The sequence below is a fragment of the Harpia harpyja genome, chromosome 12 (assembly GCF_026419915.1).
Source record: "Harpia harpyja isolate bHarHar1 chromosome 12, bHarHar1 primary haplotype, whole genome shotgun sequence".
In the NCBI taxonomy this organism is placed as follows: domain Eukaryota; kingdom Metazoa; phylum Chordata; class Aves; order Accipitriformes; family Accipitridae; genus Harpia; species Harpia harpyja.
Genome location: NC_068951.1, coordinates 4,848,114 through 4,866,320, shown reverse-complemented (window position 1 = coordinate 4,866,320; position 18,207 = coordinate 4,848,114). Strand labels below are relative to the sequence as shown.

Here is an 18,207-nt window from a genome sequence, read left to right as displayed (position 1 = left end):
GAAATAAAACTTGTAATTCAATAAACATTCTGTCCTGTGTTTTTATTTTATTGCTGTAAGAGTTACACAAAACAGGAAAAAAGGTTTTTGGCTTAGTAGTAAATAAGGAAGACATCACTTTTCAAAAGATATAATTTGGGGGTTATCTAGACAACAAATCTTTCAGTAAATAGCTAATTATTGTATCCTTATGCAAAGTTCTTAATGTTTGCTGTATCCCCAATTATTGTCAAATATGTTAACTTTAAAAAATTCATTAAATCCCCACTTTCTTCTCTTTTTCAGCTACTATGACAGGCTTTATCTCTACAAATACAGAACAAGTCAGTCTCAAAATTCTGAGAAGTCTCCTGGAATTCTTCTTAATTTCTATTCTGAAATACTCAGGTACGGTTTGTGCATTGTTCTTTATCAAAACCTGAGTAATTACCTCATCTTGCCGCCTTCATTGAAAACGTTTGGGGTACAACAGTTGATTAAAATTTTATTTGGAAAATGTTGTAAGGTGGATACACCTAGAGAGTTATAAAGCTGTAAACTTCTCTTGTCTCCATTGCAATAGAAACTTTCTTCAAAAGTTTCCACAGGATAAGCACATCTTTTTCTTGAATTTGAATACTGCTCCAGTATGTTTCCAACTACTAGATACTTTCTAAATTCAACCTTTTTGTCTTTAAATTAATGTTAAATCAGAAACAGCTTGAATTAGTCTTGTAATACTTTAAATTTAAAAAGCTTTACATTTCATTTTAGCATATTTTTCTCAGAAATCATATGTTTTTAACTTATTTTATATGTTCATAAGTATAAAAACAGAACAAATCCTAAGGCTTCCACTTCAGTGCAGTAGGTGTTAGTGGCGAATGCAGATAATACAAAATAATTTTAATATACATACCCTCACTCTGTTTCTCCCTAGCTTTTCCTTTGTCTCTTATTTTGTATGTTTATCTGAAGAATTGGTTTCAAGGATCACCTTATTTAAAAAAGTGTTGGTTATTGTAGGTTTGGGGTTATAAAGTAGAAACGCTGTAATTTTTTATACAATGTAGTTTTGTGGTTGAGCATCTTTCTATATGACGCTGGATATAAGTTTTATAGCTACTAACTCGTATGTGGTACATTGTTTAATCATTTTATATAGTGTGAACTAATAAACTTCATAAAAATAATATTTATTCTTTGCATCTATAGTAATGTATTAGAACAAGTAAACAATCATAATAAGCATGATGGCAGTGTGTTTCATCTTAAAAGTGCTCAGCAGTGTTAATTAAATTAAAATTGAAAATTAGATTCTGCATTTATTTATTCCATGAATTACTACTGAATGACACTGGATTTCAGAGAAGAAATCCAGTTTTTCTACTGAAAATCAGTAATAAGCTTTTAAGAAGTGTTCTGGTCTAAGACTGAGGATCTGATGTGTTTTGCAGTAAGATTCACTTTTACTGTTTTTACAAAAGCTTGTTTCTTTTCATAATATGCAGCTTCGTTAATAAATGTTGGATAGACTGTACAGTCCCCTTTATATGCAATTACTTCTCCATCAAGAGTCAAAAATAGAGGATCACCATTGTTCAGTGGCTGCCAGTCTTGATCCTTAGAGAAAGAAAATAAATAGAATATATTTACTTTCAAGTTTTTGTATATTTCATGTGACTTCTCGAGTTTATGCTCAGTAATTATATTCTCTCCAGTTTATGGCAAAAGCTTTTAAAAGAATTCCTTTTAATCTTCAGTATGTAATTTCAGGTTTCTGGCCCTCACTTTCAGGCTTGTATAGACTTCAATGGTAAAGGTGAGCTAAAGGAAACTGCATATGCTCACAATTGATTAAAAACAGACCCTCGTTTTGGAATTCAGAATCAGATTTATATTTTAGAATATAAGCTATCCTATTGCCTTTTTCTTTTCAGTTTTAGGTTCAAAAGTGATGTTAGATTCAGTGATTCCCAAGTCAGTTACTGAAATACTGTATGACCTTAGTGACAGAACTTACTATAGGGAAGGTCTAAAGTATTCAATAAACCCATTGGCAATATTGTAATTTTAAATATTACTATTAAAATATACTATGATGTAGCAGAAACAACACAGGAATACTTATAAAATGTCACAAATGGAAACTATTTTAGAATTTACCTGCAGTTTAGGGTGAATAATAGCAATAACTTCATCATTCTTATTCCTGGGATAATCTACTTTCTCCATTATTTTAAAAACCTCAATTGTACATGGTGGAAATTCCTTTCCTAGAAAGAATAAATGTAATTTAACGTCAAAATGAACAACTGCCTGTTAAAAAGAACAATGCATTATTTATTCTTTTTAGAATGGCTTAAATCATTAGGTCATACCTCATCAAAGCTTATACACTAGTGATTAGCTCACACATAAAAATGTCTAGCTCCAGATTTTTTGTCCCCTCAAAGCCAAGTTGCAGAAAGATGGTCCAGTCATGTACTGTAGCATATGAAGCCCAGATCTAAATTTGGTGCTGAAATGTGACTTTTCACTGTATACTTAAAAAGATATATTTTGTAGATGAAGAAATCAATGAAAGGCCTGTGTTTGAGAGTGCTGCACAACACAGAATGGTATCAGTGCTATTTAATCTTTACCATTCCAGCACAATAATGGAGATTCTGACATGCACAATTATATTATTTTCCTTCTACCACCACAAAAAGCCCACTGACAAAATGTACTCTCGAAGAATTTTAAACATCTGTTTTTGTCAGGATGTATTTCAGATGGTACACAGGTATAACAAAATCTTACAAAATTTATTGACTTTAATTTTAGATAATAATGCATAGAAGGTGTGTAAATTAAACACTTCTTTCTTAGCGTTAATTTATGTATGTTCCCCATGTACATACTACTATACAAATATCATGTATTTCAGATTCTCAAAGCAACTGTAAGATTAAGATCAAGAATACTTACTGAATCTTCAGAAAGAGGAAATACCCTTAAAGCTACCCAAAGGAGCTATACAGGAATTCTGACTTTCTTACGCCACGCTTAGGTGGTCTAGAGAACAATCCTCATCTCAGCCCCCTCCCCAACCCCCGCCCCCCGCCTTTTACCTGTTTAACTGTAAAATGTTGTAGCCCAATCTATTTTTTTACAAAATATTCTCCTGAAATAGTCCACTGGTATGACACAGGAGGCTATATTCTCTCATTACGTACTCTACCTTCATTAAAAAGTTGCACAAAATCAAGGCCATGTTTGACAATCTTCCTCATTTTGTCCAAAATATCAGCTCTAACAACACCTTGTGGCTGTGGACCCACCTCCACACCTGTTTGCAGATGAAGGAGATTATTAATATAGCCATAATATATCACATGCTTAGATTACACAGCAAAAATAGGTGTCTGATTGGGTCTGTGGTTTATGTTTAAGAGGAATTGTAAAGTACCAAGTTATGTGATTTTTTTTTTTTTCAAGGCAAGCAGAAAACTTAGCTCACAGGTCAGGATCAGTTTAAAGAACCGTATGTACATTTTTGAGTGTGCTACTAGGGTAAGAGAAAGGGCCACTACATGTATTCATTTCTCTTATTCTTTTCCTCATCTTATATTTCCATGCTGTATTTTATTTGTTTAATATGAAAAGCAAACTAATGATTTTTTCTATAGTTATGGTTTTGATTCCATAAATGAAAAACTTAACCACTTCCATGCAGAACATCACTTCCCCTTTTCTTTATCATGTCTTCTCTTTTCCTCTTCTTGGCTAACAACCAGTGTTTCAGCCAAGGCTTATTTAGCGGACGTAAACATTTCTTTTCTGAAGCTGTTACTTCTTCCTTATCCTCATATATTATAAATATTTTCTGCAAACAGTGGGTTAACTGAGTTTAAGAATTTCCATCTGGATTCTGTATTTTGTAAGCCAAGTATAAATCAGGACTCTTCAGAAGAAGAGATAATCATATCCATTTGATTTGGTAAATATATTGTCAAACAGCTACTGGTGATCAGAGCTCTCTGTATAACGTAATGAAATGAACAGATCTGGAAACAGGCATATTTTAAAATAATTCATGGTGGGTTAAAATAGTCTTTATTTTTCATATTTACCAACAGGATGTTTTGCTACAGATCGAGTTGTTGCATATTTCAAGCTAGGATGTTCAATCAGCAAAACAGGACAGCGTTCTGGAGCCAAAGCGTTCTGTGGAGATTGTTTAAAAATTCCTTTGTTATGCAAATATTTTAAAATGTTGTGCCACAAAAGATTACTGATGCAGAATTGATTTACACAATGTCTTCAATATGTTGCCTTTATTTCATGGCCCTCAAAGAAGTAGGACATCTTTAGAAAACATACAAAGCTGTATTTGTTGGTTTCCTTTCCATTAACTCATGCCAGGCATGCTCCACTGAACTTTGCTGTCTCCTAACATAACTGAACACAGTTCTAGTCTTAAATTGCTAACAGGAAGAAAAATCTACTCATCAGTGTTCCAAAACTTAGAATCAAAATACTGTAAAGCAGATTTCAAGTATTTTTTGTGTTAGACTTAGATTCTCTTATGGGGACATAGATTGTGAATTAAGCCTTATTTTAACCTTTTTTTGACATAGAAACCCGATTTCAGGCCTCTTTCCTGGTGACTGCCTACCACTGCTCTTCATAGAATTTTAGTCATAAGCTTTCTATATCTTCAAATTTTATAAACATTTAAATAGCATACATGTAACAAGAAAAAATCAAATGTAAAATATACCTTATTTCTAAGGGAAAAAAAAATTAAAATTCCACTGTTGGCCTAGCCTCAATTTCATCAGTCATTGTCTAGGTCACTAGTACTTCAACCAGATTATGCTTAAGCCAGCAGTTTTGCAAACCTCATTCTACCAATACTTATCAGCTTCAGTAACAGCAGAATCAAACAGCTTCTAAAGACATATCACTATTCCTATAAATACTGATGAAGGGAACATTTGTCATTACCTAGTTCCATTATTTTTTACATGTCTTTATTTCATAAAATTAATGTTTAACTATTTAGCATGTGTGACCGAAATTTATCCAAGTTCCTGACAGATCAGTGTGAAAGCAGATTAAATTGCATTCATTTTCATAGAAGTTATTCTAAGCATTCCTCTTTGCCCATCAGTCTTACTAACACTCATTTTAATACATGAAGATTATGATGAGTTCAAATCTGAATTACCTGATATTATAATCAAATTATTAATTATCTCTGATTAAAAAAACCCATCTTATGAGTGATTAAATATTTTAAACAGTTTTGCAGAATAAAAAATAGCGTATTTAAAGAAACTACAAAATAATATATAGTAATACAACATTACAACTGATATTTTAATAGTTCATTTAAATTACTTTTACCTTGATATAATGAAACATATGAATTGTAAAGTCATCCCTGGAGTTTTCAAGAATAAGGGTACCACCCATGTTAGAAGTGGTGTTGTGAAGGTCAAAAATAAGGTCATACGCATCATCACTACCTTTTGGACCAAATATATGATTGATTTCCTGAGCCCTTCTCACTTCATATGGAATATCTTCCACCACTGTCCTGCTGTTAATATCAGTACAAAGAAATTAGTAAACTCATTCCATGGCTTTACAGTCAACAAAATATGTATATCCTTTTCTTTTTACTTTAATTCCATAATTGACTGGAGTAGAAATCCCCTATTTAATTACCAGACTGTTAAAACTTGACGAATTTGTGCTTGAGAAAAGCAAGTATGATTGTTAAACAGGTCTTACTAGTATGTAGCTTGTGCAGAAGGGTAGTAAGAATTTTTTTATCTGATTTTAGCTGGAGACTATTTACTTCTCCTCTCTTATTTCTTTGCATCCCAAAATTTTCCCCTATGCAGAAAACTAACTCAAAATTTATCAGCTTAAACCACTTCCAAGACTGGATCCACCTCCTGCTGAAGACAGTATTCAGATATCATGGATCGATATCCATGCCCTTTTACCTTGGACATCACTCACAAGGTCTTTTGTAACTTGCTTTACTTCTTGTCTTCTCATATTCTGATCAGACTTTTACAGCCTATTGTTTTGAGCCCTCCTGACCCTCAAAGCTCATAGAAGATTTTGCTACCTCAAATCTATTCCTCCGAAGTTTTAATACTTGTAATCTCAGATGACTATGTCTGTACTACACTTTAAAAAAATGGTCTTAGCCTAAGGAAATGTCTGAGATCTGCTTCCTGTCTATATAAGGTCTCTATAGGAAACTGATGTATGACACAAAGACATCTGTCTTGTGTATTAACAGGGTACAAAGCTGCTGTAGGTTCAGACTTGTTCGGCATAGACAGCAAATCTGGTTTTGATGACAGGCTTGGGATACTACCCAAGTATGATATAGACACACCTAGTATCTTTTGCGCTAAATTCAGTTTTCTTTCTCAATACAGCTCAAGCTTTGTAATATTTTAGTTTCGTAAGAAATACTGGTATTAATTTGCCCAAAGAAAGTTTTCTTAAATACTAACAAAACACTTTACTAACTGCATGTATATTTAAGCATCAGAAGAGGTTGCTGAGGTAAATTAGGGGATCACCACTGCTGGAGTATTAGAAATGATAAGACATAATCAATTAGGAATGTCTACATGCAGTTGATCTACTGGTAGGACATGAGGTGGATTAGAATTTTTACGTAAGCCCCTCAAGCTCCTTTTTCTATTTTTATGATTCTGTATATCACATAATCTATCTTTGTATTCTTTAGTTCTGTTTTTGAAATTCAAGGTTTCTTCACATAAGACTGTTAAATTAATACTTCTTATCAAAGTGAATGGGACTTCCACCATTACTTCCAGTAGTATCGGGATTTCACTCTCCTTTTTCTTATTTTGTGAAATCATTTGTAATCTTGAAGGGCCTACACTTAAAGGGATCAGCTGAAGGTATTCTAAACGTCAGTAGTGTTGTAATAGGACTGGGGAACTTAATAGGATTTATTGAGGAATATTAGTTAAAAAATGAAGACAACCTGCAGGTGTCTTAATCTGCTATTTTTTTCAAGTGTTCCATATTCAAAGCAGCTGAAAACAAACAAAACCACTTTTTTTTCATACATTTGTCCTAAGTAAACAATTAAAAGAATGGCCTCAATGCTTACGTGTTAAAAAGTCCGTTTATCTTATATATAATAAACAACAAAATCCTAAGATGAAAGGATGTGCAGGGTAAGAATAATCATGCTTACAAAATACAGGATACATACTTCTTTCAGTGATATTCACCTTTACCACTAAGACCTTTCTGAAACATAATTACCTGTTTAGCATGCAACTATACCAAGTATAAGAATGTTTATACAGCAAAGTACATGTCTAGAATAGATGTCTCAAAAGCAGAGAAACATAAAATTCCACTAAAAATGTAAAATCAGTTACTATTTCACAGTAACTACAGATTGCATTTCTTCTAAAATAATGAGTCAGTTATTAAGACTTTTTGCCTATCATTTTGCTATAGAGTATTTTTAACTTCGCTAATTTCAAGTTTTCATCTTTTACTGTATATAACTGAAATTAAATACACTTCCCTGATTTGTATGCCATTCTTTCAGATACTCAGATGTCTACCTTTAAATTGCTTTTATCTGCCATCTTCCTGCAAGTATAATCGTATTCAGAAAAGCTCCAAAGCTGAATTGCACAAGAAGACATGTGTGAAATAATGACTTTGAAACTCAGAACAGCAATACTTAAGTTTACATAAATACAGCTGATCTAATACTAATTTGAAATGCTATGTTTTAAGATTATGTGTTGGTTTGAGACTCATTCTACTAGCAATACTTTTAAAATGAATCTGTTCACACTCATGCAATTTGTTCCTTTTGGGTTAAAGGTCAGTAATTTCAGTTATGTGACTGCACAGTTAAAATAGTAGTGGAACTTGTGTTAACATTTTAATCTGGAAAGGAAGCTCCTTACAATTTTAAAAAACAGAAAAGTAAAACAACAGAAAGTACAACTATTCTTACCCAAGATTATCAGAGTCAAAAACACGGTTCAGATCACAGTCAATGTATCTAGTGCACTTCTTCACAGCTCTTGGGTTGGTAAGAAATGGTTTCACTTCCACTCCTGTTCTTTGAATCTCAGCTCCGTTCTCTTGCCAGTGCTTGACCAAAAACACCCCTGATAACTCATTGCCATGAGTTCCCCCGAAGATAGCAACCCGTCTTACTGGAGGTTTATCAACAACAGAAGAGGAAGTCATGCTTTTCAGCAGCTCTAAGAATTGCTGAAAGCAAAACAGAAAATAATGAAGACGTAAAACTTTTGTCTCAAAAAAAAAAAAAAGTATTATTTTTAATAGGAAATTCTTTAAGACTGTTCAGGTCAGATGTGACTGAAAGTGAATTAACATTTGTCTAACAGTTTTTGACTCCCGTTGCAAGGCGGGGAGTTGCTAACCTGACACTCCTCCCTCTCAAGGAGCCCTCCCCTTCATTTACCATATTTAGTAATACCTCAAAGTCTGTTAATGGTACTGTTACACAGTTCAAAAGTTAACTTCTCCAGGCAATTTCTATTAATATATGATATATAGGTAAATCTTGTACTAATGATAGTATGAAAAGACTTTTAAAATGTAAACTTATTTACATGTAAATGCACTTAAATATTTCTAAGTTTTGCATTGCAAACTAGGTGTAACAAGTATACTCATGTATGTTTTATGTTACATAAACGTTACAGTATACAAGGGCAGAATGACTTAAAGTGAGCAAAAACAGTAAAATATGAATCATATCTTGGCTCTGTGTCAACACATAATGCTGAAACATCAATTATTTTCATCTTAAAAAACAAGAACAGCCAAGTTCTTCAAAGCATGTTGTTGCTTGTATGACCTTTTTTGTTTTATAATAGCTGAAGAACAGTGATTAGAAGGAACACTAGCTGAAATTAAAGTGCAATTTATCCATGACTGACTGACCTAGCATTCCTGACTCTAGTTCTATCTTGGGATTTGCTAACACAGACCTATAACACATTGAAACAACTTTGCCAGTGATGACCCTTCTAACTTCTGCAATCTCTTATTAAAAAGGAAACAGATATAGACCACCATGGGACAAGAGTTGTGTTTTCCCCCAAAAAAACCCTTAGACAAGAACTTGACTTCTTTAATCTCTAAAGGCATTCAGATAGGCTTCTGAAACTTAAGCAAAAGAGCGGCCATAACTTCCACCATGAGGATCAAAACATTTAGAATAGAAGGTCTTAATAACAGAAAGTAAGTTTTACTGCTGTAAATGACAGAAGTATTTGCAATTAGTATCTGACACATGATATAAATATAAAAAATGTTACATTGCAAGGGAATAAAAAATGTTTATTGAACAATTCTTTTTTATTAAGATTATAATCTAGTGACAGAGTATTTGGCCAGTGCCTGGGAGAGGCTTTATAACCCAGGCTAATAGACTGTAGGTCTACGAAAAGAAAGCTAAACATAGGACTTATCTAGACAAGTTCTGCCAGGAATATATCTCCTACAAAAGTTGCTCTCTCTGTTTCAGCTTATGCATACAGATTTGCTGAACTTATAGCGAGTTAATACAGAGAGACTGTTTACTTAAACATTCAACTGTATTACTGCTGTACTTAGAAGCTGTCAGATATTTAATCATAGTAAGTAATTTATTAAACAAAGCAGTAAAGTTGTATTTTACAGCACTGGACAGTCTGTACTGTCCTTTGACCCCAGTCTGTTTAGCAGTGGTGCCAAAACAGCTATTTACACGCTGCCTGAAAAAATGACTTGCGCTCTGAATCTTGGTTTGCTGAATTTAAACACTGCAGCAGTTTGAAGAGTAAACGGCAAAATGCAAGCATGCAGTGCCAATACATATAGTTTTATCTTTTATTGCTGGTGGTACTGTAATGGTTATAATTCCTTGCAAAATGCTGAATGAAATACAGAGATCATTTGTGCACTTACCTCATTTAACATGCAAGAAGTTTGTCTCCTAAGAAGAGCTTGCTTAGGAGAGATACAGTGCATTTCCAAACATGAGTTTAGGAACTAAAGCCACGGAGGCTTCTTTTATACTCTTAGAGCAAGTTAACTTCGAAACAGCTTTTAACTCCTGGTCTCCCAGGACATTACAAGCACCCACGAATTTGTGGCATAAATGCAGACACTTGAGAAGTTTTCACCTTTCTGGATTAAAGACTAGGACCAATCCCTTATTCCTGTGCTTTGCCAATATTTACACTTGCAAAAATTATGTAGGATCATATTTACTTTATTAAGACTTCAGATTGGTTTTATGTACTACATACAAGTATCTTGCAGTGCATCTGAAGGCTTAGAATGTGTGCTATGAGCTGAAAAACATATGCAGTAATAAAACGTAAATGAAATCAAGTCTAGCTATCAAAGCCACAAAGGCATACGTAAGAAGAGTAACGTGGCTCGCCAAGCCTTCCAAGGCTGAAGGATTACAAAAACAGGACAGGCTCCAGTCCTGCAGAGCGCTAAGATTTTACACAGGAACCAGTCAGAAGTTACACGGTTGAAAACAGCCACGCGTAAAACCCAGAATAGTGGTTGAAAAGAAAAACAGCGTGAAGAATGCATATACTTTTATTTATATCCATGTTTGTGTTCACACATTTGTGGGTATTCCGCTCCTGCCCCGGGTTCTCAAAAGTGCTGAACATGCCACCACGTGGGCTAGTTCCACGGGTACAGAGATAATTAATTAAATCCTTCAGAGGACCGATTTCACCGTTCCTGCGAGCTGCCCTACTTGCCGCCCTCTCCCCAACCTGGGACCGGCAGTTTCCAACCATGCCGGGGCCGGGGCCGGGGCCGCTGCCGGCGGCGCCGGCCGCCCCCTCACCGACGGCCTCCCCCCTCACCGACAGCCTCCCGCGGCCAAGGGCGCCTGTGGCCAGCAGCGGCGGGCGCTCCGCTGCCGCCTTTGCAAGAGGAGCGCGCTCCGCCCCTTCCCGCCCTTTTCTCGCTCACTCAGGCGCGAGAGCGTGACCGTTTGGTCCGTTATTTTTGGCGGGCTTCACCTCAGCCCTGTCCTTCAGGCTCCAGCAAGGACTTCAGACTCCTTTAGCCTGTGACTGGTACTGCTACAGTGTGGAGTACTGCGGAGGCTTACCCTGGTATCTCCTGTTCTCCATTCTTAGCTTACTTTTTTCTACAGCTTTAGCTCTGGGTATTGGTTGCTTATCTTCAAGAGAGGACAGAAAGCAAAACAATACAGTCTCAAATCCTATGCAACACCGAAACTGGCTTCATAAACTGAAATGTCAAGTTTATGGGGCTTTATTTTACAAGTATGTCACTTAGTGGTGGCCATTAGGCTTCATAGTGCTAGCAATACAGTTTAAATTGTGTAACAGCAATGAACTAGAAGCTGCTCTAATGTCACACATGTAATTGATGTATCTCACAAAAAGTGAATTGATCTATTAGTCTAGCTGTGGTAGATACTTGCGCTTTGTTCTTACCAACAGCTTTAACAGCTGCATATGGTTAACTGCCAGATCAAAATAAATGTAATGTCTGATATTATTTATACACATAAGTATGTGGTATATTCATATACCACTAAAGCCTATATGCACCAGTAAGTAACTTTGATAGACAGCAACTAATGCTACAGAACAGTCTGTGTAGGATCCTCAATGTATACAGTAATACATAGACATTTACTGTAGAAGTAGATTAATCAGAAAACAAATATGGCAGACTACCTGTACCTAATATGCTAATGTATACTTTTTCTGTTTATAATACTTTGCTGATAATAATTTTTGTTTTACTTGTGAAGTATTTTATGTATGAGGAAATTGGCTAAAGGTTTTAGGTCTGTACCATAAAGTACAGAAAAGAAGTTTATTTTTTGAAGCATGATGCTATTTTTCATAGAATAGTTAAATCAGTTTTTTATTCAAAGCCATGTACCTTGCCATCACACTTTGCAGTAATGCATAAGTATGCATTTTCTATTAATATTCTATTTTCAGGAATTTAAAAATATTCCTTGTATTTGAATATATATGTACTTTTAAATTCAGAAGTGAATTCAGTATTTTTACAGCACTTTTAAAAAGAGTAGAGAATACAACTTTTACTTAAAAAATGTAATCATTTGGGCCCTTAATCTGCGAAGAGCAATTGCATGTTACTTGTGTACCCATGGATCTTCTAAATTCAGTAAAACTGCTCGTGCATTTTAGGCTTGTGTCTGAAGTGACACATGTCACCGAGTATGCAGAGAGTTAAGAGAAACTGCCATAAACCCACATAAAATTTGGATGTGTTTACAACATGAATTAGCTTACTTTGTCTGCTTATCTAACTTCCATACAGCAAATTTGGAGTAATCCATACATTGTTGTCTATTAAGATAGAGCAAAGAAATGAAAAGGAGTCTAGCTGACACTTCAACTCGCAGCACAGCAGGTACCATCCATTCTTTTGTGCTTTACCATTCATACATCATTATGCTTATATACACATACACACACACACACACATGCAGCATTCATACAGGATATACAGTATTCAGTCCCAGACCCCCATTTCCTGAGCGGACTTGTATGGGTTATCTGTTTTATTGCAGCACAGGGCAAGATTTTGAATGGAGTCAGGGGACAGGTCACTAAGGGAAATGTTTCATTCACGAGATTATGTGCAGGACAGAGGGCTGGGAATATAAATTCTGTGAGGCAATGGCTGGTCTGTTATGTGTTTATGAAATGTAATTCCTATGGGTGATGTAAAATAATTGTTAAGTAATTTCATTTACATATTTTAAGTGTAGATTGTGTATCCTTTTGCTATTGGTATAGTAGTAGTATTTGAATTTTAATTTTAGGTTGTCTGCCTGTACCTCTGTTCAATCAGAAGAAAAGAAATAGACAACCCATCACTTCAAATCCACTTAAAAATGAGCCAGGTACCAGTTCTGGGACTCGTACTTATGACTTTTCTCCCACATCATTCGGTAAATAAGATTTATTTTTTTAATGGCTCTAAATCCAAATAAACCGTAACTTTATGACTGTATTTTATTAAATTAGACATTGTCTTTATCAAGAACTATGTGCATCCTTTATGTTTATTTCTGAAAAGTTCATTATGTAAAAAATGTCCTTCAGGAAATTTCTTTCTCCTCTATACAATTGAGTTTTTATACTTTGTGCCTAGAGGGAGTTTGACTCTTTGTGTGTTAGAGAATGAAGTAACACCAGCATTTAAATAGAGTCTCTTGAAACTCTGACCTTTTGTTTTCAGTTGATTTCAATCAACATTCAAGTCCTGTGTTACAAGAAGAAACATTTGTAAGATGTCTTTCTTGTAATTCAGAAGAGAACTTCTGTTCTTCAAATTCTGCTTGGAAAGAATGATGCAGAATTCTGCCTTTAGTACTTTCTTTATGTTTTACTTACAATAAAGTGAAAAAGTTTACTTATAGTAAAGTAAAAGTCACTGTACTAATAAGTCTAATGTCTGTAACTTAACCATTGTCTAGAGAAGCAACATACTTGTTAGAAGTTGCCTTATAATTACAGATATTAAAGGATCACATTCCCTTTTTTTTTTCCTTCTCCTTCTTGTGTGAGACTATTTGTGGAACATTAAGCAGATAAAGAGTAGAAGCCCTAAGTAGACCTATTACCTTCCAAGCTTTTCAGTTTGTATCCATATTCAATCCTTTGTCTTTTGAGAATTAGGCTGGGGAACTGCAAACCCAGAAGTGACTGAACTACAGAAAGCAGCCAACAATGGGTACGTAAAAGCAGATTATTTGTTGCTTATTGATTTTTATTTGGGTACTAATTGTTTCACAAACTATGATCCATGTGTCTGTCTTACAATAAAGCTGCTACTATGTCACTGATACTTTAAACTTGTCTTTGAAAGCCGAACAGAACATCAGATGGCTCTTTCCCTTATGAAACCGCCAAATGCATCAAAGTCTAATTTAGCAAATGCTGGAAAAAACTTGTATGCCTGCCAGTTGGTGGAGTCTTTAATTTTTATCCTTTCTTAACCAAAATTATTCTCATGTGAAAATATATCTTACATTTTTCCATATGCTTGTAGCATTCAGAGAGATCCTTTTAATTCTCAGATCACCGTAGTCCTAAATAATTACATTGTGCTTATGAGCCAAAACCCACTGAAATGAAGTATCTTTGCAGTGTACCTAATGAAGCCTATTAATTAGACCTAGTATCTAGCCTTATATCAGGCCTAAAATTCAGTCTTACCATAAAACTTGATTGAATTTTGCTGGTCTTAGATGTAATCTTTTTAAGATTCCCCTTTACTTGAAGTTTTGCCCACTTCCAAACCAAATTTATCAATAGACTCAAACAAACTTCTCTAAGTGTACACTAGGTCAATTGTATATCAAAACTGAATATAATTGTGAACTCTGTGCTTTTATAAACCAAGGAAAAGCTTACAGAATCAGATGCCTAGAGCTGGCAGGAAAACTCCCAGCAATGTTATAATTGTGCTTTTTCTCTCTTCCCTTCCTCCTATTCCTTTCCAATGGCAAGAAGAGAGTGAATGTTTCAAACAAGTGCCTTCAAAGGCAAAATGGAATGGAGGTGGAAGGAATTTATGAGACGCCTTTATAAAATGAAGGGTGTTAGAAATAATAAGGTCAGCACTAGAGTTTGTTGTAAAATTACTTCTTCAGTGATGGTGGTAGAAGAATTCGGAAATATCACTGTCAGAAGAAACTTTGCTTATTTTATTTTAGAGTTGTGGAAAAGATGTGAATCCTAGGTCAGGAAGGATCCCTTATACAGGGCAGAACAATAATTAAGAAAGCTTTTAAGGCCTATTGAATTCAGCTGGATTTAAGCAGAGGTGTGATCACTGCCCTGTATATGGATAAATTTAAGTGTATACTCAAGTCCTTTGAGTCTGAATATTTAACAGATGTTTTTTAAAGCTAAAAAAACCAATACATAGATTGCTTTTATATACTTTAATTACATACCTGAGTATTCAGAATAGATATTGTGTTACTGAACTATGTCTAACATTGTACTGCAGGGCAGAAGAGAAGGCTCCCAGTACTAAAGTTTGGAACAGAAATGAGTATACTCCTTTAAGTAACACAACAGATTCAAGATCTGATAGTGGAATTATTCAAAAGTTTAAGAGCTTTTCAAATAGTTTGAAAACTGTTCAGCAGCAAAAAAACCCTGATAACTGTAATTCATCTCAGCATATCAAAACAACAGAAACCAGCCAAACATATACATCTAAAGGACAATGGCCAGTGAAACCTAACACTGCTTCAAGAAGTCTGCAGGATCATAGTCTGGCATATAAGTTTAACCACAATATTCAGCAAAATAAAACGAATGAAAAACAATATGGTTGTGTTCCAGAAAGCAAAAGTCAGGTAAAATTAATGGAGAGAGTTAATAGGAAGATACAATGAAAAAAACAGTAAAGGAAAAGAAAATTGAGGAAAGATGAGGCTTTCATCAGTCCTAGCTGCCTTAGTAAACCCTTATGTTTCTGAAAATTTAGAATTGAGATTTTCATACTATAATAACCTACAGTCCTCAGCATGATCATATAAATTGGTAGGGAGTTGTTTGTATAGTCTGAACAAATACTCAATTTTAATGTAAATATTGGATATTTAACATAATATATAAATGTCTGTGTGCCTTTTAAAATTGTGTGTGTATCTCTGACTTGAGTTTTCATCTTACTCTGAAAGGAAGTTTCATCATCTCAATTAAAAAGTAAAGAAAAAAAGAATTCTTTGCGAATCATATCTGCAGTCATTGAAAGTATGAGGCACTGGAGTCAATATGCTTATAAAACTGCACTATTATTTGAAGTTTTAGGTAAGCATGGTAGATTAGATTGTACTATAAGTGATAATAATGTTAGGACAACAGCCAAGAGAAAATGTTATTAACTCTAGGAACAATAGCTGAAATACTTAAAACCACAAAATAACTGGTGTGAGCACCATCTAATTTTCCTGCTGGGAGATCCATTCAGCTATCAAAGGGGACTAAAATAGCTACAAAATTAATAATACAGTCATCCTCCAACATTTAAGCTCTTTCTATTCTGTTTCTTTTCTTTCCTTGTTTTTAGAATGTGTTACAATAAATTTTCCTATTTAATAGGAACCTTCTGTAAAACCTACAGTTTTACAGTAATTTTTAATACAATTAATCTAGGAATAAATTCAAGCCTGGAATACTTCTAAACATAGATGACTTTTAGTGTGTTTCACTTTGCATTTTAATTGACATTATCTGAGAAATGAACGTTACGAAAGACCGAAATGACTAAACTGTAAATCAAGGTGAATAAGAACATACAATGTAATGACATCTCAGAAAACTATTATTTTGACAAGGCTGCAGGTATTTAAAGTTGATTTGCATATGAAGATCAATAAAACTTGTGCTCTGCTTAACAAGGGAATAACTTGTTTACAGCGACAGTTATGAAACCACATGTGGTCACTCAGTTGAGAGAGACATCGTATACAATTGTACTATTCAAAGACTGTGTAAAGCCCATAATTTGTATTGGAACTTCGAGTGCTGTCAGCACAAGTTCTCACAGAAAGCTGACACTGACTTCCTATATCTTAGTGCTTTCGTGTAGTAAATGTTGTCATGGTACCTTTGCGTATCATACTTAGTACTGCTCTGATGTTGACATCATGATTTATTTTTGCTAAATGGTATAGGCACACTTGATTCTGCAGTCACACCTGGAGCATATGGGGCAAAGAATTTTCTTTTGAGAGATGGAAAGGAGAGTCTGCCTTGTGTATTTTATGAAATTGTAAGTATTCTGTGTCCGTACATAACACAGACACCACTAGCTATAATCCCTTTTATGAAGCTAATAATATGTTGTTCTGATAAAACAGAAAATTACTGTGTAAAAGGAAAGCTGGATGCTATACCATATTGTTCCCAAACTGGACTAGAGCAATAATCCAGTCACTATGTAGGCATCCTTAGACTTCTGTTTCACAAAAAAAGGTGGGACTTTCAGTTCAGCTTGTAAGTAGTTAACAGCAAAAAAGCTGATGTAAATTCCTTCTGCGTTTGATGTAGTCTTCAGAAACCAGACATTTTGAAAGCTTTTATGTTAGGTGATATAATTTTTTTATTTGTTTATTGTGCTTTTGATGAAGGACCGGGAGCTTCCAAGACTAATTAGAGGTCGAGTGCACAGGTGCATGGGAAATTATGACGCAAAAAGGAACATTTTCAAGTGCGTCTCTGTAAGACCAGCAACTATTCAAGAACAAAACACTTTCCAAGAATTTGTTAAAATTTCAGATGTTGAGATGACAGCATATGTAAAAACAATCAATGAAATTTAAAATGGTTGAAATGGTTGTCTGAAACTGGTTTTCACTCATCATTACCCATAAAGGCTGGACATCCTAAAGCATTTACCAAAACTAATACTGCAAATCTGATTAAATAATTGAAAATATCACTATGCTGTGTTATCCAGCAAATGTTAGTAACAATGTTTTGTTTCTATTATTACTTTTCATAGCCTAGCTTTCCTAGTTATATATGCAATAACAGGGCTTTGTTACATAGTAGATTAGATTTTACTGGAGAAATTCTGAATTAAAATGTTGAAGATTTGCAGTAGTGCAAGTGTCTTTGAAAAAGATCATCAATACTAATTCAGATTGCCGTTGCTTTTCATTATCTTCAATTTTTAGAAATTCCTTCAATACCTGTTTCAAAATGTTGACTATATACTTCTTTTGAGGAGTATTTTGTCGAAGTTTAATAGTGAACAAACGTCAACAAAGTTCTCTTTGGCTCTGCATATTGCATTAAAACTGCTCTTTGGTAGAAAGTAAGAAGGTACTCTTTATTCCACTTCAGTTCCAACTAACAAGTTCCCTTTCCTTTGCTGGATTACAAGAACACATGTAAAAGCTTTTTTAGAAATGAACATAATAGATACTAGAGAAAGATTTCACAGGATGCAGCTGTATATATTAGGTATTCGCATGGTTCCTGTTGATATGTTACCTGATTCATGTTTTTTAAAAAAATAAATAATCAGTATAACACCTGTATAAAATAGCAACAGACCCTGAAACTGTAGGAAGATTGCTCAAGGACACAGAGGAAGTTGGAGAGAAATAATTAT

At 34.4% G+C, this 18,207-nt stretch overlaps 2 protein-coding genes across 3 annotated transcripts in view; one reads left to right on the top strand and one right to left on the bottom strand.

The window, feature by feature from the left end:
• Positions 1-23: 23 nt before the first annotated feature.
• Positions 24-18,207, bottom strand: part of ASPA (aspartoacylase) — a 57,307-nt gene continuing 39,123 nt past the window's right edge. The window contains exons 1-7 of one of the 2 annotated variants that reach the window (XM_052803112.1): positions 9,985-10,088; positions 8,015-8,277; positions 5,377-5,572; positions 4,098-4,191; positions 3,206-3,313; positions 2,146-2,255; positions 24-1,602 (exon numbers count right to left, since the gene is read on the bottom strand). In XM_052803112.1, coding sequence (XP_052659072.1) covers positions 1,390-1,602; positions 2,146-2,255; positions 3,206-3,313; positions 4,098-4,191; positions 5,377-5,572; positions 8,015-8,277; positions 9,985-10,047 — 1,047 coding nt within the window. In that variant the 5' untranslated portion in view covers positions 10,048-10,088 and the 3' untranslated portion in view covers positions 24-1,389. Of the gene's footprint in view, positions 1,603-2,145; positions 2,256-3,205; positions 3,314-4,097; positions 4,192-5,376; positions 5,573-8,014; positions 8,278-9,984; positions 10,089-18,207 lie in introns of those variants that run through there. The other variant, XM_052803113.1, reaches the window with a different exon arrangement.
• Positions 12,429-17,494, top strand: SPATA22 (spermatogenesis associated 22). Its single transcript, XM_052803115.1, has 8 exons — positions 12,429-12,471; positions 12,887-13,015; positions 13,746-13,800; positions 13,936-14,031; positions 15,085-15,439; positions 15,767-15,896; positions 16,763-16,860; positions 17,219-17,494. The coding sequence occupies exons 1-8, from the start codon at positions 12,429-12,431 to the stop codon at positions 17,408-17,410; spliced, it is 1,098 nt and encodes a 365-aa protein (XP_052659075.1). The 3' UTR covers positions 17,411-17,494.

Excerpts from the sequence above, each read along its gene's own strand:
- SPATA22 (XM_052803115.1), top strand. The coding sequence starts at position 12,429 with ATGAAAAGGAGTCTAGCTGACACTTCAACTCGCAGCACAGCAG. Across the intron at positions 13,801-13,935 it reads CAGAAAGCAGCCAACAATGG|CCGAACAGAACATCAGATGG; the intron begins GTACGTAAAAGC and ends TGTCTTTGAAAG. Across the intron at positions 14,032-15,084 it reads AAAAACTTGTATGCCTGCCA|GGCAGAAGAGAAGGCTCCCA; the intron begins GTTGGTGGAGTC and ends ATTGTACTGCAG.